Below are 27,091 nucleotides of genomic sequence, written 5' to 3'. Positions count from 1 at the left end.
GGATGTTAAAGTTATATTACTGACGTGTTTCTCTCCTAGTAGCATGCTCAGTCATGTGCTATACTGTGCTAGGGTAAACAGCAGCAGAGTACAGCTTAATAAACAGCAAAGTAAGAAATACCTCATTTTCGGCCGGAGAGGAAACAGTGATCATGACGTGTCCTTGTGCAATGCCTTCCCATGAGGCTGCTTTCTTTGCAACAGAAATAGAAATTGCTAGGTACCCTGACCAAGGCCATAAAACGGGGGAATAGGAGAAAGCCACCTCAATGTAATCTCCATTCTGTGGTAAATAAGGCTGCCAGTCGGGCTAGATAACGCAAAACAAAACAGGTTTGGTTAAAACACTGATGGATATATATGCGACTCTGAACTAACATTATCCCTATTGCATTTTGTTCATCAGAACACTGGATCAATAAAGCACCACTTCCATGGGCAGCACTCAAGAAAACAAAGCAATGCATTTTCTGGATCTGCTCTTCCTTGGTGAGCTTACTAAATAGGAATGACATCACCTTTGACCTGCAGGTTAACAAAGGTGGACTGGAGAGTCCTTTAATGGCATCCTGGAGGCGCAGGCATGAGGGAGAGAGAGCAACATGACGATCAGGAACTACACACAGCATTTTGATATACTTTGCCATTTTCCACAGTGGAAGCACTCCATCAGAACTGGATGCAACAGTCAGGCAGACTGCTAGTCTTCCTGTTCCCCACAACCTTAAAATGCTTATGTTGAAAGTTTACAATATAAAAACATGGAATCGTGTACCCAATTAGCACAAAGCTAAAGCCATTTAGGGATATACGATGGCAAAATGTTCTGCGCTAGAACACTGTTGTGCTAAAGAATGCACAAGCAGGTTGCTGGTAACTTTGTTGTGAAATATATTGTGGAATCTGTTGCGCAACAGCATAACTGTTGCATTGGATTCCTCTCTTGTGCAATACAAAAACTCAACTGTCTTCTAGCTCAAGAGGCTTTATGCCAGCAGATAGAGAATGCTGGCTTCTCTGCAACCATGTTGCTGCATTCATCAAACCACTTAATTGTTCTCAAAAATTAATTGTCATGTTATCCTAACAGCAGATTTTGAAATTTCTTGTATAAAATTGAAAGAGGGTGAATGGACTTAAGTTTCAATTTGATGCATATATTTAGGATCAGGTCTTCTCAAAACATCTCATCTACAGGAGGAAAGAGAAGCTAACATTCTGTAGAATAAGGCTCAACTCTTTCAAAGTCTACCTTGTCTACGATTCTTCCGGTGACTCCCATTCCATTAAGGATAGTAACGTTCACAATTGTTGGCATGCCTCCATAGTAGATAGGTTGGGAGCAGTACGGCCACATGTAAGGGCATTCTGTCAAATCGATGTAGCTTGGACTCAAACTAAACAGTCAAGAAAAAATGAATACGTGCATAAAAAGGATAAATAAATAAACAGGCTGTGAGCCTAAAAGACCAGTGTTTTAATCTTCTCCATTAAATCCCAGGCTTTAAAAACTAAAATTAAAATTGTAAATACACCAGACAGAGTCAAAGATGCTCGTATTATTTTGAATCAATACAGTCATGGAAATAATAGCAATACATATTTTTAAATTCATAAATAAATAGAGAAGATTGTTTAGTAAAGGGGTGAACAGACCTCTGGCATACAGTCTTACCTGGCCTGTGGTTTATAACTATTGAGAATCTGGTAGGCTCTGAGAAGATCAAGTTTGCCATGCCCTTGCTCAAACATGTTGACCCCAGGAAGTCGTCGTGCGGATGCGATCAGAGCCTGTTTCATACTAGCTGGATTCACCATTTCACGCTTCTGAACTGTGCTAAAAATGACAAATAGTTGTAATGTTATACTACTGCCCTGGCATCGATCAAGCCAAGCTAAAGTTAAAAATGAATCACAGCCTTGTGATAATTTCTTTTATTACTGAAACTGCAACCTTTTCCAGTACGTTTTACTGAAGTAAACACTGGGGAAGTTGGTATAAGTAGTACCTTCTCTTAAACACACATACAAAAAGGAGTACAGTACAGTACTTAAATTTTGTCTTCTTCTTTACTATCCCAGGAATAATTCACTAATGCTAACAGAGTAACATTGAATTGGACTACGCATTGGCACAGAAAATTGAAGTACAGTTTCTACCAGGGCTCAGACAATTTTGTTGTACAGTCCAATCCAGGCATCCCCAAACTGCGGCCCTCCAGATGTTTTGGCCTACAACTCCCATGATCCCTAGCTAACAGGACCAGTGGTCAGGGATGATGGGAATTGTAGTCCAAAACATCTGGAGGGCCGAAGTTTGGGGATGCCTGGTCCAATCCTATGCATATTACACAGAAGTACTGTAAATCCAACTGGGTACAAATGTAGAATTTTCAAACCCAGATTTGGATATCTTGGTCCCTGCAGCAGTGGTTCCCGACCTTTTGGTATGGCAACCCACAAGTGGTGTTTGATGATAGCAAGACAAAGTCTCAGATAATTATTAACGATGCAGCCTGCTTCTGTATTTTGCCATTGTAGCAATCACTGCTGAAAAGTTTGTCTCACAAACATATGTACCACCAAACATCAGCAGCACAGGCATTGCTTCATTATCAAGTTCAGGATACTCAGTAATAATGGAGTAATTTTGGTAACATGAAGCCAACTTTCAGAAAACCTTACTTCCAACAAATTATTTTTGAGGACCCAATCACATGACAGTTTAATAAGTTCAAGGACAACTTTACAGCATCATTGCAAATGATTTTCAAATGCATTTTAACTTTTCTTCAGCAGAAAAGCAGTTGACAAATTTTGACAAAGCAAATGCCAAATCACCTTTGGCTTAACTATTAACTAGCCCTGGCGGCAGGTCCAGTGATGGTTTGCCACAAGATGCTCATACAGGGAATTGTTTTGGGTGACTATTACTGCTTGCCTCTGTTGTGCAGGTGCCTGTGTGTCAGAGGCAAGCAGTTAACAGTTGCTGAAAACAACTCCCTGCATGAGCACCTTGTGGCAAACTGTCACCGGATCTGCTGCCAGCCGCCGCTGAACAGTTCCCAAGTGTTAAAATAAAAGACTTTAGTCTTTTCAGATGCTTGGTTACAAGTGACAAACACAGCATTTTAATATAGCAATGAAACAAAAAGTTAGAAAAGGTATCATTATACCAAAATTCCTTCAGTAGCACCTTAAAGACCAACTAAGTTTTTATTTTGGTATGAGCTTTCGTGTGCATGCACACTTCTTCAGATACTGTGTGTATCTGAAGAAGTGTGCATGCACACGAAAGCTCATACCAAAATAAAAACTTAGTTGGTCTTTAAGGTGCTACTGAAGGAATTTTTCTATTTTGCTTCAACTCAGACCAACACGGCTACCTACCTGTAACTATCATTATACCAGTTAAGGATTAACTTCGTGGTCTGTGGCCAACTTGCACAAGCTTTTGCAACTTACTTTCAGGTTGTGACTCATAAGCTAAGAAATACTGCCCCTAAAGCATCAAGGCTTCTCTCAGTAAAATGAAGGTCACAGAAACAGCAGATTTTTTAGCTACTTCAAATTTTAAAATGTTGTTATGAAAGAATATAAGATGGTAGGAATGTTAGATGCAACAACCAAGCCTATTAATTTTTTAACGAAACAATTCCAAATTCATAGGACAACACAGGATATGGGTGATCAATTCATGCAATAAGCTTGCTTGAAGTAGGACACTGATTAACATAGCTGCCAAGTTTTCCCTTTTCTCGCGAGGAAGCCTATTCAGCATAAGGGAAAATCCCTTTAAAAAGGGATAACTTGGCAGCTATGCTGATTAAACAACTATTAGTCTAAGGAAGCGCTTTAATACTGATTGTAACAATTCCTTAAAACTGATAAAGCTACAGGTATCCTTTGAACTTGAAACCTGTGGAGCCAGAATATCCTCAGTTCAAATCTCCCTTCAGCCACTAACTCGCAGCAACATAAAGCAAGTAGTCACTTTGCTTGCAAACCCCGCTTACTCTGAAATCCCGGAGCATGCTGTGTTTCCAGAACAGCTTTCAGGAGCGGGGGGAAGACACCTTTCAAGGCTAATTGAGGCTTACTGATCCTAAACCAGGACTAGCCAACATGGTACCCACAGGCACACATGTGCCCACAGAGGCCTTCCCCTGGTCGCCACAGGGCTCCCACTCCCCCCCCCCTGAAATTGGTAGCCAGCAGAAAAACTTGTGGTATGCTTCCATGTGCTGCCTACAGCAGTTTCTTCAGTTTGCATATGTACTCATAGGCCCCCAAAAGCTGTTGATCCCTGTGCTAAGCCAATTAATCTTTATTTAAGTAAACCTTTGTGGTGCTTGCATTCTCCACTTACCTTACTAGCAGGGTGACAGCACCTGCCACCACAGGTGAAGCCACACTGGTCCCAGAGAGAGAGCGGCATCCACCCTTCATGCCAGAACCTCTTACTCCGGAGCCGTAAGTAACAATGTCGGGCTTGACTCTGCCGTAACCTCCAGGCAGTTCCTTGGGAGGAAAACAAAAGAATTTCTGTTATTTATACAGCTTTTGCCATCTTGGTATCCTCCAGATGTTTTGCACAGCAACCCTCATCAATGCCAGCTAGCACAGCTGCAGTTAAAAACATCTGGAGGTCATCAGGTTGGCAAAGCTTGCTCCAACAGAATAGGCAAAAATCTTGCTGTTCTTTTATAAACTCAGCATTGGCCACAATTTTTCAGATTCTGAGATGATTGCTGATGCTTCTTGTTGAATGTCACTCTATGCCCACCACACACACTGCTGCTGCTATCAGAAAACAGAAAAGAAAGGGCAACAGCAATATTTTTTTACTAACTTGAAAACTATTGTTTGAATATTGCAGGGAAAATTGTCTGCTTCCTGTATCAAAAGGTAACTTTGGGGTGCTTTGAGATGTTAATGTAGCATTAATGTATCATATGCATCATTAACAAGATGATTTAAAACTTAATAGAGAAAAATTCTGCATGTTGAATTTATTTTTATGTTCAATGTTGTCTATGTATACAAACATTTTTATAAACAACTTTGTATTTTTGAATTAAAACATGAAGATGCAAAAACAGTGGGTTTCTAGTTCTTCTGGCACTAGAGGCCTGAAATTACTATAACTTCACTCAACTCATTACTGCTGGTGCAACATCATCATGAGTAAATTTATTCAGTCACAATGCACTGTGTCTCCCAGCATCTTTGTAATATAAAACTTTCCCATAATAATTATGAACAATTTCCTACTTACAAATAATGGGCCCTTACCATTATTCTGATGTTTCCGTCTTTTATGCAAATTTCCTTATTTAAATTTATAGGCAATACCAAAAACTCAAGTCAAGGAATATGAGGAGGAAGGGCTGGAAAATTAGCAAAACTAAGTAAAAGCCAATCCAGATTGAGTAAGTTCCCACAGCCTTTCCTGTCTTAACCCTGCACCCAACAGGTAGGTCTTGCATGCTTCCCAAAGCTGCTCATGCTTGAAGATGCTTACCCAAGTGGTCATTCCCCTTGATGAGAACCGAGCAATGTTATCTTCAAAGTCAATGCCGCCTACTCCAATCACATCCATCTGGTCAGCAGGGTTGTTGAGTGTGCTGAAATCGGTATTGAATTGTTATTTATCACAGCCCTACCTCAGCTTTCTACAAGAAGATGGGGGCAAATCTACATAGTTCTGTTCCCCACCCTTTTACTTAATCCTCCCAGGTATTTTATGAGCAAGAGAGAGAGACCTAAGAGAACAGGCCCTGATCACCTGGTGAGCTTCACAGAGATTTCAACCAAGATTTAGAATCAAGGAGTCGGACAAGGCCTTATAAACCATATAGGTAAAGGTAAAGGGACCCCTGACCATTAGGTCCAGTCGTGACCGACTCTGGGGTTGCGCGCTCATCTCGCATTATTGGCCGAGGGAGCCGGCGTATAGCTTCCAGGTCATGTGGCCAGCATGACAAAGCCGCTTCTGGCAAACCAGAGCAGCACATGGAAACGCCGTTTACCTTCCCGCTACAGCGGTTCCTATTTATCTACTTGCATTTTTACGTGCTTTCGAACTGCTAGGTTGGCAGGAGCTGGGACCAAGCAACGGGAGCTAACCCCGTCACAGGGATTCGAACCGCCGACCTTCTGATCAGCAAGCCCTAGGCTCAGTGGTTTAACCACAGCGCTACCTGGGTCCCTTTCCTAAAATGTATAAACCATATACCCTTTCCTAAAAGGTCCTAGGATCGGTTACAACAATAAAATATACAATCATAAAATGTTTGTTAAGCCACTTTGTTAAACCTTACCTGCTTTGCTAAGTACCTGTCATCAGAATGAGCTCTGTTGCCATAGAAACAAAACCATCTTTTTACATTTTTTTGAAGGGAAAAGGTGTTATTTTATCTGTGGATGTTATTTTGAAAGAACACATCATTGGCAAAACAAAATATTTTTTTCTTCCAGTAGCACCTTAGAGACCAACTAAGTTTGTTATTGGTATGAGCTCATACCAATACAGTACGGCAGACCAACACGGCTACCTACGTGTAATATCATTGGCACTTACCCATATAAAGGCCCATCATTTCCAATAGCAGAGACCATGATCACATTGTTGGCTGTCAGCTCCCATACCTGGAAAATTAAGAAACTCAGATTGCTGAAACATACAAACAAGTGATGATAATGAGGATGATATATCATAATCATTACAACCCAGAATTACAAACGAATAACCCGCTCTCTGAGAGTCTCAGAAACCAACCAGTAACATACTACTCTAGGTGGTACCTACTTGTATCTCTCAGGAGATGCTAACAATGAAAACAAAGCAAAACCTAGTTAGATTCCCCCCCCCCCCCCGAGAGAGAGAGAGACCCATTTTGTGACCTAAAATTCAAAATAACTACACAAATCAATACTGAGTTGGAATTAATGGACTCAATAAATGGATACCAGATTGCTGTAATAAGAGTATTTTCAATAACAACACCCTTAAATTTAAATCTTTCCAAAATCTCACTACTGTAACACAAGCTGCCTGGAGAAATGTGAAATAAATTCCTGATGTTCCAATTCCACATTGAGGCCCACATATAAATTTATTCGTGCTAACTCAAGCAGCCTTTAAGCCACAGTTCTCACTGACATAATCAACTTCTGCTTAGGCGGCACCACTGAAGGTAGGTAACTCTCCTCCCAAAAAAACCTAGTATTTCCACACAGAGAACTGGGTGGGAGAAACGCCTCTGTGACATGACAGTTTCCACTGCAGAAAGATCTGTTGGTTGGAGAAGGGGCATTTGATCATGTGAACACCGACCTATTTTGAATATTCCTTAGAGGAAAGCATGGTTACAAAGATAATAGTGTACATCCTAAGACCCCATGGGATGCTCCTGCCATTTTTTTCTTTTCTGAGCAGCCTCCTGAACCTACCTCCAACCCAAAATCTGTTTCAGGGGCTTGGGTGAACCTCTGGGACAGCAAAGGAGGGGGGGGGTCTTTTTATGTGAATAGTAGGAGCCCTTCCATTTGCAGAAGGGCTACTTGAGATTATTCTGCAATGCTTATACAGTCGTGCTTGTGTTGCATCCGTTCTGGGGCCCCGGCCACTAGCCGAAAAGGACGCACGGCAAAGTGTCGCGTCTGCACACGGAGCAGTTTGCGCTTCTGCGCATGCGTGAGCGGCAAATCCAGAAGTAACCCGTTCTGGTACTTCTGGGTTTGCTGCGGACGTTCGCCAGAATGGACGCTAGATGAGGCAGACGTTCGCAGAGGTATTACTACAGTAATACTTGTAAAGGTACACAGGCACTACAAAATTAACCCGAATGCTTCAAAGGCGCAGGATACATTTACAAAAGCCACAAACGGATGCTACCAAGGCCTTTCCTCCACTTCACACATACCTTGTCGACAAAGGGATGATCCATGAAGTCGGGACCTCCAATGCTAAGGTTTAATACATCTATCTTCTTCAAGATCGCATAGTTAAAGGCATCCAGAAACCAAGATGTGTACGAGACCTATTTAGGAGGGAAACTCGTTTAAAAAACCAAACACTGTAAGAAATGAAAACATTTTAAACAACAGAGTTCCACCACCACCCCCCCACAAAACCACTTCATAAGCCAAAAAAGCTCATATATCTCTTAGCATTTTCAATTATTACTTTATAAAGCCACAATTTTGCTTTTTAAACACAACTGGAGTTACAATTTCATAATAAAAACAAAATTTTATTTGAGAATTGCTGTAGGTGATTTCAAAATATGTTAATCTGAATGTTCCAGATTGAAAGCCCTCAGTAGTTACCAAACTGAACAGCATGCATAATGTAGCATCTTATCCTATAAAACTTGCATCAATGTTATCTGAGGCAGCATACCTGGTTGTTAGTGAAGACTCTAAATATGTGCAGTTCTGAGTCTGGAGCAAATCCCTGGCATTCTCTCATGCTAGCTATCACACCCGCTACAAAAGTCCCATGACCCAGACCTGTTGAACATAAATAATGCTTTAAAATAAAGCTCAAAAGGTTACATCGCTTTTACAGATATTTCAGCTGCATTTCCTCAGCAATTCCTTTTTAACATAGCCTCTCCTTCTTTAAAAGACTGGACAAATTCATGGAGGATAAAGCTATCAGTGGTTACTAGACAGGATGGGTATGTTCTACCTCGCTGTCAGGAGACAATATGCCCCTGAATATGTTTCTGAGAATCACGAGTGCTGTTGCATGCAGGTGCTATTAGCAGGCTTCCCATAAGCAACAGGTTGTGGCCTTTGGGAGAACAGGATTAGATGGGGGGCTTTGGCCTGATCCAGCAGGCTTTTCCTTATGTGCTTTTGCAGACTGTCCTCCCTTAGATTATAAAGTTCCTCAGAGAAGGGATGCTTCTCATGTCGCCCTGTAAAGCACTTCAGACATGGATGCCATAAGATTAACCCATCTAGAATATTGTGATCCCAATCCATGGTTTCATACGCACCCTGATTCCTGTAATGGGGATGAGTTTGCAGGACACTCCCCAACATGGCTGTGAAGCCATTTTATGCACAGGAGCGATACCGTGTTTCTCATATTATAAGACACGTCTTATATTTATTTTTTCCTCAAAAAACACACTATGGCTTATTTTCAAGGGATGTCTTATTTTTTTCCTCCTCCTCCTGCCGCGGCCGGCATTGCTGCTCCACCTATCACTATGTCTTATTTTCGGGGTATGGCTTATATTCCTTGAATGCTTAAAAATCCTGCTATGGCTTATTTTATGGGTATGTCTTAAAATATGAGAAACAGGGTATGTACACATTGGAGCACCCACATGTACAAAACAGCCTCTAGATCAGGGTTGCTGATTTAAATGGGTTGCTGATTTAAGGGTTGCTGATTTAAGTGGCATGTTTAAATGGCACCTCCAAGTAAGCATTTATATTGTGCTCCTAAATGCACTTGGGACATAATTCAAACGACATTAAGGGAAAGTTGCAGAAGAACTGGCAGAGGACAGAGGTCCATGTGCCACATGAAGTGATGTTAAGCTGGAGTAAATTCACAATTTTTACCATGTGCTGCATTTGTAATGGTTGGGTTTAAATGTTTCTTGAATTATAATAATGTACTAGATCACATGCCTCCAAGGCCCGCTTTGATGGCTGGAAAATGACTTAGGCTTTTACAAATAAATGTTTAATAAATGTACAGACACGTAGACCTGTCTTCGGAAACCATTTGTACAGAGAAATAAAAGAAACGGTGCAGAATTAAATTTAAAACACCAGTACTAATCACATGCTGCACTGAAGGAATCCCCAGAGCTCTAAAGTAGGGAGTGAGAAACATGTAGTCCGCCATATGTTTTGTTGGACTACAGCTCCCATGATCCTTGACCACTGGATGCACTGGATTGCACTCTTGGGAATTGTAGTCCAACATCTGGAGGACCATAGGTTCTCCCTCCCTGACCTTAAGGAACAGACATTGCATTCTAGCCTTACCTATATACCACTGTAGCACACAACTGACAATTCATATTGAATGAAACAAACTCTAGTAATGAAATAATGAAATTCACCATCATCCAACGTTCTCTCATTAGTCCAGTTTGTTCTCTCTTTTACATTTTTGAAGTGAGGATGCTTCTCGCTAAGTCCAGTGTCAAATACAGCCACTTTTACACCAGCACCTATTTACACAGAAGCAGATTTATAAAATTACAGATGAGCAAGAGACATTTCTTTTGTAGTCTAAGGAACATATTCCTGAATGCAAATGGATACTAAGAGGTGCATAAATCTTATCTATTGCTTAGTAAAATGTTTTCTCTTCCTAACAGCTAGCAAGTCATACAAAGCTTGCTACATATTTTCATTGAGCCTAAATAATGTACTAAGAACACTTCAGCAGGGTCAACTTTGAAAGGCTTTTATTGCTTTACATTGTAAAAATAAAAAAAATATCATTTTCCCCACTTGAGTATTAGCATTCTGGAAAAGATTATCAATATTTATGCAGATAAGCCACTCAAATGCGATGCAATGGCAAATACGATTTTATGCCCTATTTTGACTTTGCTTTCTGAGGTATGTATTACAGCTTGAATAATTAGCTTTGTCAAAGATTAAAATATTCCCAAAGGAAAGGTCACAAGAACTAGCCTACAGGGATCTAGACATACATTTAAAAACTTATATCCATTTTATATTGTCATGGTTTCCACAAAGAATGTAATTCTTATTTTTAAAACTTCCATATCATCTGCTTTCCAAGGAACTCAAGTTGGTTAATGAGACATAACACAAAAGATATTATTTCACAACTGCAATTTGGGGAGGATGCTTCAAACCCCTAACCTTGGTTCTTCTGAGAGCTCCAGTTCCTAGGGCTCCCTGGAAAGAGGTAATGACTACTAGAACGGTTCAAGTCAGTGCTATGAATGTACAACTTCATTAGGGGATACAGATCCTCCGGAAGACTACTTGCAAGGAGTATATTTTCTGCTCATAGGAATGTACTTGCTAGTCATTCCCACAACAAAAGGACCATGTCAGAAAAATGAGATGCACACTGATGTACTCTTACTGTGATCAAGGGTACAAATTTCCATGAATCTAAGAATACCTGTAAAACCCATTTGCCAGAGAACATCCGCCTGAAGCGTTTGAGCGACTTGTCGGGGTATGGCTCTCAGCAAACGCCTACTTGAGTGCCTGCCTGTTGCATGCCAAAATCCAGAACCCAATGACAAACTTGCCCTTCTCAGAGGACGAGACGACTGCCATTTCTGTGTCCATCTGGTTTCATTGCAGGGAAATGCTGGATCAGCTAGATATTTGAGAGTTGAAATGTTTTAGAAACTAATCACATTGTACAAGCAGCAGAATAATAAGGAAATTTAAGTAAATATAATGATCTCTTGCCACTTCACTGGAAGAATGAATGAGCCTACTTACTTTCAGTGTACTTGAGTGAGCGAAATACTTTTCTTTGGGGAGTAACTCGTTTGATATTGGGATGATCTTCAAGTGTCTGCACTCCATCTCTCTGTTTCTCGTTGATTTGGATCACCTCAAAATCACTGGGGTAGTCACTGGCTGGGTTATTACGGGGTACAATCCTCCAGTTCTCTATGTCACTGCTTTTCAGAGCTCTTGAAATAAATTTGCTTCTTGCTTGGGCTGAGAAGTAACCATTGAAAGCCACAATATACTCTGCAAAAGAGACCACCACACATTAGAAAATACATCTGAATCAGAAGTTGCAAGCATGGCATTTGCAGAAAAAGCTGTGTTATAATCCTTTGTCCCACTTTACAAAAAACAAACTAAAATATCCCAGCTCACACAGCCAAGTACAATACCAAGGCATGACAATAACCAGGATTTAGTAATGAGGTTCTCAAAAGGAAGACCCCTGGAATCAATTTAGCCTGTGGTGATGTAGCACAGATCATGGCACATAACACAGAATTTGAGCAGAGGGATTGGGGTTAGGGAAATTCACAGGAAACAGGAGGGCCTGTCCAGACAGCCATCCTTCCCCTGAACTATTGTTTTTATTTTTTTTTAAAAGGAAGAAAATGTCTATTACCATGTTCCACTACCGTCGAAGAGAATTCCACTTTCAGTGTAAGACGGGAGCATTCGGAACACAGGTGGCTCTCATGAGAAGAATTCCCTAGTCTGGTCCCCAGATGTTGTTTGCCGCAGAGAAGGATCGCAGTGAGGAACAACCAGGTGTGTGTAAGCCTCATGGTCATAAAAGAATATGGTTTCATCCCCAAAATTCCATGTATCAAGTTACATGTTGTTTTTCCATGAATCAGTTCCCTCGTTTCTTTTTGGTTTCAGAAAACGGTGCCTTTTTAAGTGCTTTTTAAGTGGATAGTCTTAAGGTTTTGTCCAAGAGAAGCAGAAGTCTTGCCTTCATGGTCTTTACCAGTGAAGCCTAGTAAACAGGCTCATTTCTTTCTACGTTTTTTCTCCATCTTTGATTAAAGGATTCTGTCACTCAGGATGCAACAGCTGAGTCCTGTACTCCATTTCGGATAGGTGACGTAAGGCTAAAGCAGAATTGCCAAGATCTGTTTCGTTGCTGGGTTGGAGTGGTGTTTTTAGCAATACACCCTGCAAAAATAAACATCCAGTTACATAAATGAAATATTTTCTAATTTAATATTTTGACAAACCACAAGGTGGTAATAATATAGGCATATGTCAAGAATGCTTTGATGGTGTTTCCTGCTTGGCAGGGGGTTGGACTGGATGGCCCTTGTGGTCTCTTCCAACTCTATGATTCTAAAATAAAAATTCAACATAGAAAAATAAGTATCAGAGGGAAGGACCCTAGTCTAACCTTCTCCATGGCGGGCTAGTTTTCTATATGCAAGCAATCTGCACATCAGCAGCAGCAAATTTATTGTAGTACCATAGCTATTTAAAATGCACACCAAAATTTCCCAAAATTGAACTGAGCACACTTTTAAACCTCAGAACCTACACTGGTTCTTTCTGTTTGGAGTTCTCTTGCAGGCAAAACATACAGAACTGTTCTATATATAGACTACATACGGGTAAACATCTTCTAGGAGAAAACAGATAATCTCTTGATCAGAGTAGGTTGTTAAACCAGACAAAATATTTCTCAGGTAGGGGTTCACATGACAAAATTGTTCTCCTTGCGCACAAATTACATGCAGGCAATGTGTTTGTGCAGAGAACCATTTTGTCATGTGAGCCTCCATCTGCAATCTGAAATGGTTTACAACTATAGTGAGAACAAGGCCACAGGGAGAGCAGGGAGATCTGGCAATTAAGAAGCAGAAGGTGGGGGGAAGATATTTTGTGTGTTTTCCTTTCATTTCCTTGTCTCCTCTTAATGGTTGCTAAATGCATTATGTTTTTGAGTATATCCGCAAGTTATCCTACAACCCCAGCATGTTTTCCGAGCACACTGAATTTCTGCTTCCCTTCTTTCTCACTCGTACACTGTCATAGTCACAAATACACCACACAAAAACACCATGCCTGCATGATGTTTATCTCTGAGGAGGAACATCCACTGCTTTCTGCCTCATGCCCTTCAAGAAGGCTGCGTAGGTGTGCTTAGCTGCTTACCAGCATAGGACATTTACACGGGTTATTTGGGGTTTAGGGGTTTGGGGGTTATTTCACATTTTAGAACATAACCTTAGCCCTCATACATCCTACAAAAGGGAAATTTGATCAAAGAAAACATGTAAATGCTGATTGATAGAATTCCACTTCTTGCTGTTGTGATAAACCTGTGCTGGACTGCACTACTTCAGAATGGACTGCACTACTTCAGAGAGGAAACCTAGTATCATTGAACCCTCTGCTATGCAGAAAATAAAAAAAATCTACACACTAAATTAGGTCAGAGTGAAGACCCCACTAAGAACACAATTTATTACATTTACAGTATATGCCATATTTCCTGAAAAGGAAGTAGAGGAACAAACACATGGCTCCCTACCATCACTATTTTATCTTCATAATGCCTGTGCAACAGACATCAGGGATAAGAGATGGCAACAGGCTCAACACTACCAAGTGAGTTTTGTGGCCAGTGAGGGACTGAACCCAGATCTCTCCATTCCTGGTCTGACACTTCAACCACTAAACCGCACTAGTTTTCTGTGTTGTCAGGTTTGTTTATTTATTGAAGATGCTTTCATATTCCCCATCTACCAAAAGCTGCCAGGTCAGGGGAGACACTACCTTAAGGTACTTTTCCTTGATATGCTAGCTTTCTCTGTGTAGGGGAGAGGGAGAGAAGAGAAACAGGGCTCTTCCATGATCTCTGCTGAGAGGCTAGCTGCCTTCCAAACTGTCACTTTGCAGCAGCCATTCCCCTAGAGTAGACTACTACAGTATATGAACTATTGTCATTCTAGCTGACAGTTACAAGTATAAAAAAATTAAAAAAGGCTGATCATGCTTATTTCTTTCTTCCTCCCCATCCCTTTTCACTTGTGCATTGTGTCCCTTTTAAATTGCATGCCTGGGGGCAGAGACTATCTTACTATCTATTACTGTATGCTGCTTTGGAAGCCTTTACTGACAAGAGTGGGCTACAAAAAAAGCTTTAAAACATGTAAACTATAAATAGGGGAAAGTGTTCCACCTGGTTACCCCCCCACACACACACACACACCCTACCCTTGTGCAGTACAGCCCAGAGCAGACATTAGTGTTATTTATTATTTACTTAAAGCATTTATACCCCAGCCTTTGGCCAAAAAGGCTCTTAGGAGTAGCTTACACAAATCAGTGCTAAAACAGACACTGCCCTCAGGCTCACAATCTCAAAAAGGCATGAAGCACAAGGAAAAAGGAATACTGTAGGAGGAAGGAAGTGAAAGCAAACTGTAAGTTCTTAACATTTACAGTTCTAATTAGAGTTCTATAGCTTTGTGTATGCAGATTCTGGCTGTCTGGGTGAGAAGCAACTGGAGCAAAGTGGTAGCTCCATCCATCTTGCCCCAGATCTTTCCCCAGATGCACAGGCTCTCCCACCACCATTACAGATCCAGGAGCAGAGGCTGTGACAACGTCCAGGCCAAGGCGGCAGGGCAACTGGCTCACACACCCTCTGCAGTTATACACTGGGCAAAGGAAAGGGAAAGGACAGCAACAGCCTCCACCTGCCTTGGACTCTGGCTTTGGGCCCTTGCGCTGATTGCGCCAAGCGAATGCGCAGCGAGGACAGGCCCCCACCGGGTCACCTCGCCCCACTCACACACTTTCTCTCAGCCTCACCTACCTCACAAGGTTGCTGTGAGGGTAAAGCGGGGGAGAACCATGTACGCCACCTGGGAGGAAAGGTGGGGTGTGAATATAATCGTCTCCTGTCTGCTCTCTGTGGGCTCAGACACCCCTCGAGATGTCGTCGCCAAACCCCACACCAGAGTCCCCGAGGTGGGCGCCTCTGTCCATGTTGGGATGCCCGATACCTTTTCGAATCAAGTCGTCGGACCGAAACGTGCCTTCACCCGATTCTGGGTGTGACAGATCCGAACGTTCTTTTAAAACATAACTACTACTACTGTGCAACAACAACAAAACCACCACAATAATACCACTTTTTGGCTTCTGCGAATTCCCAGGCCGTTCAGCGCTAGGAAGTCAATGAGGACGAGGGAGCGGGATCCGCTAAGGAACTGCGTCCGGTGCTGCCCCCCAAAATCCACCCCCCTGAAACCAGCGGCGGTCCAGGCTCCGGCTGTTTCCTTCGCCCTGCTCCGTGAGGGGGAGGCCCGGGAGGCGGCCACAGAACGGGGCCTGAGGCGTAGACGCCGCGGCTGCTCCCCCTTCCTCCCCGTCCCTGCGAGCCCGAAGCCCCCCTCCAGCAACTCACTCGCCCGCTTCGACCCACAGGCCACCGAAGCTTCCGCAGGGTGCCCCGGGGCGTAGCGGCCTCCCCTGGCAGCCGGGTCCGGAGCTCCGGGTGAGGCGAGCGCGGCTCTCGTCCTGCAGCCCCCCGCTAACCCCACACCAAGCAGCTGGCCTGGGCTGCGGAGGAGAAGCCGCCTTCCATGAACGCGAGCCTAGCGCACGCCGGGACTTGTAGTCTCCGCTGGCCCTCCCTTCGGAGGGCGGGCGGGCGCGATGGACTACATTTCCCAGGAGCCTCTGGGGCTCTAGCGGGTTCGTTTGCGGGTCCAACGACGGAGGCCTCGTTGGTCCCGTCAAAGAAATCGAAACTGCCCTCTCGGAAACGTAAACAGAAGTCCTTTGCTCTGACGACGCCACAAGAAATCTGCTCCTTAAGTGCATGGTGGGATAGGGAGCCTTGCAGGGAGATTCACGGAGCCCTTGCGCTTTTAAATGCGCAAATGGCTAGGCATTATTTGGAAGTTCCACAAAGCTAAGGGCACGTGCAGTGTAATCCTGTGCCCACGTAGTTGGGGAGTAAGCCCCTTCGACGACGGTGGGGCTTTAAAGTAAAGTAACGTGGGGGATATTTGTGATTTTTAATGATATATGCTAATTGTTTTCATTTACTTAGGCTTATTTATTTATTTAATACAATGATGCATTTAGCGGCATGCTTTGTTTGACCCAGAGTGAACAGTGCTCCCTTTTACCATTGTTCAGTTTAATCAGCTTATTGTGCTTGTAACGAACGTAGCAAAAATATTGCTGCCCAGGGAAAAGACAAAAAAAGACCTGGAAGCTGAAGACATAGGAACTGCACTGAATCAGACCACTGTTCTAGCTCAGAAGTGACATTGACATATAGCCTCTCTCCAGGATTTCAGGCAGGGTTCTCTCCCACCCTGCCTGGAAGTGACAGGGATTGATACTCAGACCTTCTGCATGAAAACAGTTGTTCTTCCTCTAAGCTATGGCCCTCATCAGTTAAAGTTTTGCTTAATTAACTCAGCACTTGCTTCTTCATCCTAGAATCCTGTGTAAGCCAGTATCTGCAGAACTTGGGAAGGGTCTATTCAGCCAGCGATCTCCATCTTAAAATTTAGTCTATAAGCTGATCTCATGGCTACAGCATCACTTTAACTTTCTAGTTCCTTGTTTTCCCTCTGCTGCTCAAGCTGCTTCATGTAACATCTTGCCTGATGAGAACCTGAAAGCTTGTCACATTTTTATGACATTTTGTTTGTTCTGAAAAAAAGTTTTACCTATCTATCTTCCCATCTTTTAAATGTCACAAACACATTTTCCCACACACTGAATGAAGAGAGGCAACTAAATATATTTGCAGAATTCAATATAATTGAAACATAGTATAATACAATATTTGAGTTTATAGAGCATCATTTCATGGACAAACAATATACTATTATTTCTAGCTGGGGAGACCAGTCTTCTCTGGATATAGAAAAGCAGATGTCTTCTTCAGTGCTCACAGCTCCAAACTCAGAGCACTACAAAGCATACTGGCAGGAGACCACACAGATAGACTACTGAAACAAGTCACTAAAAATCACAGTATCTAGAAAGCATTTGTTTCCAATTGCTTCAGTAGTCTATCTGTGTGGTCTCCTGCCAGTATGCTTTGTAGTGCTCTGAGTTGCTTCAGGTGTTCCCTACGCTTCCAAGAAAGAAGTCAAGAACACTCCATTTGAAGAGCAGTACCCAGTTTTGGTATAGAAAAAGCCTTTGTCTGCCTGGTACCCCCCAGATGCTTTCGACTGCAGCTCCCATCAGTCCTAGTCAGCACAGCTGTTGTAGTCCAAACCACTTGGAGGGCACCAGGCTTGCACAGACTAGAGCTTTATGCACCACATGACCTCTTTGCTGCTAGCTCTTAATGGGGGTTCAGTACCCAAGCATCCAAATCAGAAGGATTCTGGCAAGAATCACTCAGTACTATGTAGAAATCAGGACCTCACAGACATCATACAAAAGAATACCAGCTTCCTAATAACAAGTTTCTTTTTCACTGCCTGCCTAACATTCTTGATGGGCCCCGCAACAAGATAGAAGCAAGATGAAGGCTCCTTAAAAAGGTACATATTATTATCATTATTATTGAAGAAAATCCATCCAATGAGTCTGGATTTTTGTGATAACTGTCCAACTAGGCTGCTAGATGTTATCTGTTCTCCAGCTGATATTCTTAATGCCGTTTTTTCCTCCCAAGATGGCATTTTTTTACAATAAGCCCAATCGGCTCACTCCCCTAACCCAGAGCCATTCTGGAATTATCTGTGCAATAAAACCCTGGAAGACGAGAGAGGAAACACAGGTTAGAATTACCACATAAACGTATTCCTTTGGCAACAAGCAATAGCAAGATTAGAATATCACCATGAAATAAAACCCAAGAAGATCTAACATGAAGAGTCTCTTTCAGACAGCGAATCATCCACATCTCCCATTCCTTCCTTTCAGTTCATAATATAGGAAGCTGCCTTCTATAGAGCCAGACCATTGATCCATCTAGCTTAATACTGTCAACACTGGCTGGCAGTGACTCTCTCGGATCTCTGGCAAGGGACATTCCCAGCCTTGCCTGGAGATTGTGCATAGGACCCTCTGCATGGAAATCACATGCTCTGCCACTGAGATATGACTCTTCCCACCTACCATTTTTAATATTTTTTTTAAAAAAGATATTTAAGGGATGGAAGTGCAGCAGAAGACACAAACATGCTGGTTTTATACTTTCTTTAAAAAGAACTTTGGGGAAGTTTACTGCTTGGGCACTTCATCTATAAAAAATGTTAAAACTTAATAAGGCTAACAACATTTTGCATGGGTTACTTGCAGCCACCCTGGCATCCTTGTCTATCCCACCTCCTGTAGGCTACCATAAGTATCAGGTGGTGCACACACCCCTGGTCAACCACCTGGCATTACAATGATGACAGGTGACCCTTTTTGCCTGCACCAACAATCTGCTGATCACCGGGGCTTGCTTAGGACCACATAAGCCCCTTTGGCCCAGCTATGTTTTACCCACCCTGTACCTGATGTTATATATGACATCAAATGTGGGCCAAATGGGACCTGGATGACCTAAGTAAGCCTGTGAGCCAGAGGTTCCCCACCCCTCCTGTAAAGCTTTGGACTTTGGACTCTGAAGCGCTGTCACATGTTCTGTGAATCTCCCCATCCTGTTGTGCCATCCTTGCATTTGCCAGTACCTTCTGTGGCAAGATTGGTGGCCAAGCGTGAGAGGGTCTTCTATATGTGGTGGCACCCCATATGTGGCACTCATTTCCCTAAGATGTTCAGCTATCTTCCTCTTCATTTGCATTGCAAACTGAAAACTTTCAAGTGCCCGTTGCTGGTTAACATACTGAGTATTGCCCTTTGTGTTTTTCTTCATTTGCTGCTGCTCTTAGCTTGATGATTTGTGTTTTAATGGTGGGGCATGTGTTTATATGCTTGCTTTTAGATTTGCAAACTTTTTTGAGCAACCTCCTTTAAAGAGGCAGAAAAGTAGGGTGTAAATGGTTCCAAAGAAATAAAAATGTATGCAGTACAGAACTAAGAGCAGCAATTGATGCACTAAGGCAAGTGTAGGGAACCTTTTGCCCTCCAGGTGTTTCTGAACTATGGCTCTCATCATTCTAGACCAGGCATCCCCAAACTTCGGCTCTCCAGGTGTTTTGGACTGCAATTCCCATCTTCCCCGACCACTGGTCCTGTTAGCTAGGGATCATGGGAGTTGTAGGCCAAAACATCTGGAGGGCCGCAGTTTGGGGATGCCTGTTCTAGACTATTGGCCATGTTTGCTGGGGATGATGGGAGTTGCAGTTCAGCAATATCAGGAAGGTCAAAAGTTCTCCGCCCCTGTACTAAGGGAAGAGATGTATTTTCCCACCCACAAGATATTACACGAAGTACCACAGTCTCTGGGTCCAGAGTCATGATAGCTTCATGAAAGAAAAATATGTTGGCCTGCAACACACAGAATCGTACACAAGTTGCAATGTAAGAACGGCACTTTGCTTTCTATGCTTCTTTTATTTCTTTTGTCCAGAAAAAGAGAATTGAATAAACAAATAAAACTCTATAATAAAATAAACAAAACAGAACACAGCAATAAAATTAAGCAATTGGGTTTTGAGAGCATTGGCTGACAGTCAACATACACAGGAAGCTGACCTTATACGTACTGAATCTAGCTCAGTATTGCCTACACTGAGTGGAAGTTTCAGAGGCAGACAGTCTCTCCAGCTTTATGTGGAGGCTGGGGATTAAACTTAGGGACCTTGTGAATGCAAAGCAGATGTTCTACCACTGAGCTACATCCCTTCCCCAAGATCATGTTCCCCAAGATCATGTGTGAGCATTTGCTTCAAAAGACCCATTAAAACCAATCCAGGCTGCATGGTTCAGCCGCCAAATTAAGAAAAGTTAAGAGAAAATGTAACACAGAAGCAGCTGAATTAATGATATTACCTGTATTGAATGGAGGGAGTATCCTGGAGTCCTTTTGGATAGTCCAAGGGTAGCAATAGCTTGGTGTGCGTATTCATCTGCAGAAGGCACAAACAAGCTCTTTTTTGATAATGTGGGGCTGTATTTTGACATGTTGGTGCAGACGAAAGCTGGAGTTAAGCTCTGAACAAAAATGCCATGGGGAGCATACTCATAATAAAGTGATTGGCTGAAATGGTCCAGGTAAGCCTGTCAAGGTTAAGAGCAGACAATCAAGATTCTCTGGATCTAACATGGGGAAGAGGTGTGGAGAACAGACATTGGCAGCTTAGACAACCTCTCTTGATCGACGCATGCAAGGTGCAAAATAGATGGCTATGGAAAAAAGCTTTACCAAATCAACACCCATCCCCAGCTCTGTATGTCTTGCTGACTGGCCAATTGCAACTTAATAATAACTGCTTTTGCATAGCTTTGCACAACCAAGTACCCTCCAGATGATTTGGACTTCAATTCCCATCAGCCCCAGCAGAAACATCTGAAAGACACCAGGTTGGGGAACACTGCTATTGCACATTTAGGCTACAGTTATCTTGGGAGTCAGTCCATTGAACTCAAGCAGGGCTTACCATTAAGTAGATATGTATAGCATTGCTCTGTTGGTTCCTTTACAAAACACACACCAGTGCTTTACCATTCAGCAAACAGAGCATCCCTGTACATAGTTACTCTTTTAATAAGTCCCCTTAAGTTCCTATGTAAGCGTGTATAGGGTTGCAGCCTCAATTTATAAAGCTGCCTTCACTGGAGCAAAGTAGAATGCTTAAGCCAATACATTCTTGAAGCAGAAAAGCCACCATAGCTGCTCCTGAACCCTTTAAATTTTATCCTGCCTTCCATTCCTCTACATCTCTGAGCCGGAGTGGTAGGCATCTAATTCAACCATGCAAGAGCCTTTGGAGCAAGGATGAGGAATCCTTTCCAGGCCAAGGATAGTATATCCTCCATCCAGGCAAGGAAGAGGCATTATCAGACTTCAAGGACATGTTCCAGCTGTTTTAAAACACTTGAAGGGGGTGCAAAGCAGGGCTACTGAGGAATGGTCTGAGAAGAGGCCTGAGGGCCAGAGAGAGAGAGAGAGTCCTAGAGAGCTGCATACTTATCCTGGGACCTGAAGTTTCCCACTCCAGCTTCAAAAACTTTGAGTTCTCAAAGTCCTTATCCACAGAAACAGAAAAAAACAATTTCCATAGAGAAAGGATGCGTAACTATCTCTTAGAAATAATGATTCCGATAAGATAGGGGTTAAGAAACCTTTCTAGCCTGGCAAGCCAGATTGTTGTCTCCCACACCCTTCACAGGCCATGTTTGACAGGGGGGCAGATGCCACAGTAGCAGATTGCCTGCATGGGTCTTCAAGTGCCCTGCACTTGGAACATCTGAAGATGCAGTGATCAGACAATTGTTGGATCTTCAGAAGCCCCATTCACTGCACAGGGCAAGACAGAGCTTTGAAAGGGAATTTGCAGGCACCATGGTGAAGGGCAGGTGGCTATGGCTTGGCTGAAACGGCCTCATAGGCAACAGGGAGACCTTGTGGGCCTGATCAAGGCTGCAGGACTGGAGGTTCCCCACCCGTCGTAAGAGAACACATATATTTTATATTTTGAAACTCACCTTGGAGGCTGAATATGCCGCCATTTGTGGGGAGGGGTGGTAAGATGCCATAGAAGAAACGTTCACGATAGCGCCTTTCTTTCTCTGAACCATTCCTGGCAACACCATGTGCACCATCATATTAGCTGCTCCAATGTTGATGTTGATGAGATCCCAAATTTTATCCTCTGTCAAATTGGCAAAATAATCCGGGTGATCATAGAACACGCCAACGTTATTCACCAAAATGCCAGTTTCTTTGCCTACCAGGGCCTTCTTGATGGCAGGGTACACCTGGCGGCCCCTGCTGAAATCTACCACAACAACTTCTGTTTCGACCTTGTAGGAATCCTCAATATCTTTGGCAAGAGCTTCCAACATCTCCTTGTTCCGGCTAATTAAAACAACATTCACCCCGTGGCATGCCAACTCTTTAGCATAGGACTTCCCAATACCTGAGGTACAACCTGGAGCAGATCAAAAGAGCAACGAAGATCATTTTTAGACCCTGAGACTAAACGCATTCACTTAGTCAACTGATAGTTGTAGAGCGTTTAACAAAGGGCTTATGCATTTTTATGTCAGTAGGGGGTCTTCCTTAAAAAATCTCAACAACTTTGCAGGTGTCATGAATTTTAATTTTTGAAATATGGCAACCCTAGAGAATCTGTTTGCTCCAACTGTCTCTTACCTGTTACAGCAGCCCACCTTCCATACACTTTGACTAAATCAGGCCTGCTGACCAGCCGAGGAATGAAATACAACCTGACCAGGGTGTATGTGTTGCTTGCAACAGTGAGGGATGTCTTCATTATGTAGTAGGCTCCAATGAAAGCCAATGTCTCTACAACACAGCTGCAGGCCTGCCCAATCTCCCTGAGCAAGAAGGAAAAGCTGTCCACAGCAGCCATGGTAAAACAGATGTCTAGAAGGGAAGAAGCAAAAGATGTTTGTAAGGAGGAAGTATGCATTTTTCCCCATTGCTTCATTTAGCCAAAGCATTGATTTCATATTCCAAAAGGTTATAAGATGCTAAAAATAAAAATGACCATTTCATTTTGTTTCAGGAAAACCCAAGAGCATCTGCCACATATATCTATTATTCTTTGATTAACATAACATATCCCAGTAGAACTCAAAGTGGTTGATAACATTCAAAGCACAATGAAACAATAACAAACAACAAGAATAATGATAAACCTAATCAAAAAACAACAGCATGGTAAATAATTAAAACAACCAAGTCAAGATGCAATGCAAATATAAATCTAAAGTTTAAAGGAGGATGAGTATTGTAGGAGGGAAGTCACATGGGTGTATTATTACTATTTATTTATTATTTTTGCTTTTCTTTCTTTTCTTTTTTTGTACTGTTTTTCTTTTTGGGGATATTATATGTATTTTTTGTTGATGTGAATAAATGCTGTTTGTCTGAAAATAAATAAATAAAAGAAAAATAAAACAACCAAGTCAGCTTAAAATACCAGGGTAACCCCACCAAACTCACACAGTCAGCCGTCCTGAACAAAACTGCCTTCATCTGTCTGGCAGCACTCACTGCAGAATGGGATGGCTACAAAGCTCTCCTTTCAGAAAATGCCATTCCAAAATCAAGTATGGAGACTCTGGCTCATGTGTTGCTATTTTACCCTTTCAATGAGACTTCCACAAAGAGCTTATTACTCCATTGCCATTATCATCTCACTGATTTTTATTAGGCCAAATTTTATGCAGCCTTCCTTCTTGCAGACTCAGACAATCTGGCAACAGCAAATTCGGTAACCACAGCCATTACCAAACTACAGATAAGCTTAGTTACAGGTAGGTAGCCGTGTTGGTCTGAGTCGAAGCAAAATAAAAAAATTCCTTCAGTAGCACCTTAAAGACCAACTAAGTTTATATTTTGGTATGAGCTTTCGTGTGCATGCAGACAGACAGAGAATCTCACCTAAGAGATCTACAGCAAACCTTTTTAGAACTAAAATATCCACCTGATAAAGTTAAACAACAGATCAACAGAGCCAGACTGATACCTAGGGAGAACCTGCTGCAAGACAGACCCAAAAAAGAAAATAACAGAACACCACTAGTCATCACATACAGCTCCCAAGTTAAAACAGTACAACGCATCATCAGAGATCTACAGCCTCTCCTGGACAATGACAGCTCCCTTTCTCAAGCTCTGGGAGGAAGACCTTTCATTGCCTACAGACAGCCACCCAATCTTAAACAACTCCTCACCCACAATAATACAACCACCAGACTTAACATGGACACTGGTACCAGAGCCTGCAATAAACCCAGATGCCAACTTTGCTGCCACATACACCCGGACAACATCATTACTGGCCCCAACAACATCCAACATACCATCTCAGGACTATTTAATTGCTCATCTTCTAACATTGTGTATGCCATCAAATGCCAACGGTGCCCTTCAGCTCTCTATATTGGACAAACAGGCCAAACCCTACGCCAAAGGATAAATGGACATAAATCTGACATCAGGAACCATAAGACTGAAAAACCAGTAGGAGAACACTTCAATCTCCCAGGACATTCTATACAAGATCTCAAAGCAGCTGTTTTATTACAGAGAAATTTCAGGAACAGACTGGAAAGGGAAGTTGCTGAATTGGAAATCATTACCAAGCTTAAAACCATGGAAGCACCTGGGATGAATAGAGACATCGGATTCTTATCTCATTATGCATGATCAAGCTTTCTTTAGCACCTCAGCCCAGGACTAATTGCAGCCATCAGCAGCCATTAACAGCCATCTACAGGTTTACCACTCCCATCAGCCCATCTCCCATTCCCACCCACCCCCACCACCCTCTGTATATATATAGGGTCTGACACTTCTGTTTCTAGTGTATCTGAAGAAGTGTGCATGCACACGAAAGCTCATACCAAAATATAAACTTAGTTGGTCTTTAAGGTGCTACTGAAGGAATTTTTTTATTTTACAGATAAGCTTGTCCATCTGGACACCTTCTGGAGTGATGCTGCCAGTCAGGCTAGATGGACCAACAGCCTGACTCAGTGTAAGGGAGTTTCCTATGTTTCCTTTTAACCCCTGCAAGCCATTTTAAAAGGTGAAAAGAGCCCCACCTGCCAATCACCTGACAACATGCAGAATAATAAAGTCATGAACCAATGAATAACAAGAATAATGAATTAGTAAGGTTGGATATTATTATTATTATTAACAACAACAACAACAACATTCTGGTGCTCCCCCAGATGTTTTGGACTACCACATCAGCCCGAGCCAGTATGATGGGAGCTGCAGTTCAAAGCATCTGGAGGGTACGAGGTTAACAAATGTTGTAAAGCCATTTCAGTCTATCCTCTATGCCAGGCATCCCCAAACTGCGGCCCTCCAGATGTTTTGGCCTACAACTCCCATGATCCCTAGCTAACAGGACCAGTGGTTGGGGAAGATGGGAATTGTAGTCCAAAACATCTGGAGGGCCGAAGTTTGGGGATGCCTGCTCTATGCATTTGTCCCTGGCCCTACTGCACCCTTCTTCCATTTTTCTGCAGCCGAAATCATAACCTAACTTACTTAGGAGCAAGCACCACTGACTTCACTTTTACTTAATTCTGAGCAGACAGAATTAAGCAGATTAAGCCTAAGCTTAATCAATTTTTCATAGAGCTTGAAATGTCAGACAATTTTGGTGTATGTGGACTTGCATCATGATCGGATGCATATTTACTCAGATGTAAGCCTCACTAATTGAGTTTTGCTTCCATGTGACTGAGGGTACAATTTGCACTCTTGGATGAAACAGTAATAAATGTAAAGAGAGAGGTCTCTGCTGTTCCAGAAATGACCTGTCAACTTTAAATTCCTAATAAATCCAAATATCAGTTCTGCTCTTTAGAGCAGAGAACAAAATAACATTATTAAAGTATGATATTGTTGATTCCCAACCCTCCAACCCCTTCTGACCTTTGAGCTTTTGCTTCTGAGTAATACTATAAATGTTTTACACAAAAAACCCCAACCATTGTCTTTAAAAAGCAAGTAAATCAAATCCATGCCGCCAAACCCATTTTGCCATATTTCATTTACCTGTTTGTTTATGCAGTCTGCGATGTTTCTGCGCGGCTGTCTTACTTAATGACCTGACTTTACTTCAGTTGGAACGAAACCTTCCCGTTCTCAGTTCCACCCGACCCTGCGGCTATGAGGAAAATCTGGGGAGCGGATTTTCAAAATCGCTTGGCAAGTAGGCTAAATCACCGACCTGTCAAGTTGCGATCCAGTTTCCATGTTTTTGTATTGCCAGCTTTAGAAGATCAAAAGCCCTTCGTCCGCCCGAACAAGGGAAGGGTCCTGAGCGCGCTGTAAAAACGAGCAGCGCAGAAAATGCCGTGTCACTTCTGTTCCTTGCATGGACACCTCGCTTGTAGCTAAAATTAGTAAACGCCACTATCTGCCCCAAAGTAAATTTTGTCCAGATGAACCTAAGTTTATTATATTAATGTAAATATTCATCCCCTTAAAGGACTCCACGAAAAGACCACATAAAGTAAAAGTTAACATCATAACTACACTTCTGGGTTCCAGGCGAATGGCTGAGCGGCTTCCATATGCGTGACAATATGATCCCGCAAGGAGCTAAAACTACAAACAAAGACAGTCGAAATGCTAGAAAGAGGGCGGCGGGGCTATGTTCTTCCGCCCTCCCCTCACAGCAGACGCAATTTCAATCTCCCTTTTGAAGTCGTAAGCGACGGGCTACATTCAAATTAATTTGCATATTATTAAAACCGCATGCTAAAAGCGTCAGAGGTTGGATTTGATGGCCTCTGCGGCCCCCTCCAACTTTCATGATTCCTCCAACAGTGACTTTGGATTTGGGGGTCTAGAAGCTTGTGGCCTTTCTTAAACCCCACTTCTCTGATGGAAAGAATCATTTAAAAATCTGAAGGAACCTCAGAGGTCATCTGCTATAACCCCTTGCCTATAATGTCTGCTTCTTCCTTCCTGACTATAGGGGTCTTTTCCCGTAAACTGAACTGA

General features: G+C 42.5%; 2 protein-coding genes across 4 annotated transcripts in view; both read right to left on the bottom strand.

Moving 5' to 3' along the window:
- The window catches only part of MBTPS1 (membrane bound transcription factor peptidase, site 1), a 32,749-nt gene extending 16,642 nt beyond the window's left edge, over positions 1 to 16,107 (bottom strand). For 2 of the 3 annotated variants that reach the window (XM_035118276.2, XM_060275946.1), the window contains exons 1-13: positions 15,902 to 16,107; positions 12,113 to 12,648; positions 11,476 to 11,733; positions 11,144 to 11,347; positions 10,098 to 10,208; positions 8,408 to 8,517; positions 7,929 to 8,045; positions 6,584 to 6,651; positions 5,525 to 5,627; positions 4,370 to 4,521; positions 1,676 to 1,837; positions 1,253 to 1,397; positions 122 to 310 (exon numbers count right to left, since the gene is read on the bottom strand). In XM_035118276.2, coding sequence (XP_034974167.1) covers positions 122 to 310; positions 1,253 to 1,397; positions 1,676 to 1,837; positions 4,370 to 4,521; positions 5,525 to 5,627; positions 6,584 to 6,651; positions 7,929 to 8,045; positions 8,408 to 8,517; positions 10,098 to 10,208; positions 11,144 to 11,347; positions 11,476 to 11,733; positions 12,113 to 12,299 — 1,806 coding nt within the window. In that variant the 5' untranslated portion in view covers positions 12,300 to 12,648; positions 15,902 to 16,107. The remainder of the gene's footprint in view (positions 1 to 121; positions 311 to 1,252; positions 1,398 to 1,675; positions 1,838 to 4,369; positions 4,522 to 5,524; positions 5,628 to 6,583; positions 6,652 to 7,928; positions 8,046 to 8,407; positions 8,518 to 10,097; positions 10,209 to 11,143; positions 11,348 to 11,475; positions 11,734 to 12,112; positions 12,649 to 15,901) is intronic. The other variant, XM_035118277.2, reaches the window with a different exon arrangement.
- A 1,567-nt stretch (positions 16,108 to 17,674) lies between these two features.
- Positions 17,675 to 26,380, bottom strand: HSDL1 (hydroxysteroid dehydrogenase like 1). Its single transcript, XM_035118280.2, has 5 exons — positions 26,138 to 26,380; positions 22,745 to 22,978; positions 22,075 to 22,520; positions 20,419 to 20,646; positions 17,675 to 18,228 (listed from the first exon to the last, which is right to left on the bottom strand). The coding sequence occupies exons 2-5, from the start codon at positions 22,962 to 22,964 to the stop codon at positions 18,160 to 18,162; spliced, it is 963 nt and encodes a 320-aa protein (XP_034974171.1). The 5' UTR covers positions 22,965 to 22,978; positions 26,138 to 26,380; the 3' UTR covers positions 17,675 to 18,159.
- Positions 26,381 to 27,091: the final 711 nt, after the last annotated feature.

The sequence above is a fragment of the Zootoca vivipara genome, chromosome 6 (genome assembly GCF_963506605.1).
Source record: "Zootoca vivipara chromosome 6, rZooViv1.1, whole genome shotgun sequence".
Lineage (NCBI taxonomy): Eukaryota > Metazoa > Chordata > Lepidosauria > Squamata > Lacertidae > Zootoca > Zootoca vivipara.
The sequence above is the reverse complement of the archived record's forward strand: the minus strand, read 5'-3'. Positions and strand labels throughout refer to the sequence as shown.

Coding starts and splice junctions, on each gene's coding strand:
- HSDL1 (XM_035118280.2), bottom strand. CDS start 22,964: ATGGCTGCTGTGGACAGCTTTTCCTTCTTGCTCAGGGAGATTGGGCAG. Junction 22,521..22,744: donor AAGGTGGGCTGCTGTAACAG/GTAAGAGACAGT, acceptor GATCTGCTCCAG/GTTGTACCTCAGGTATTGGG. Junction 20,647..22,074: donor CGGCATATTCAGCCTCCAAG/GTGAGTTTCAAA, acceptor TAACCTTGACAG/GCTTACCTGGACCATTTCAG.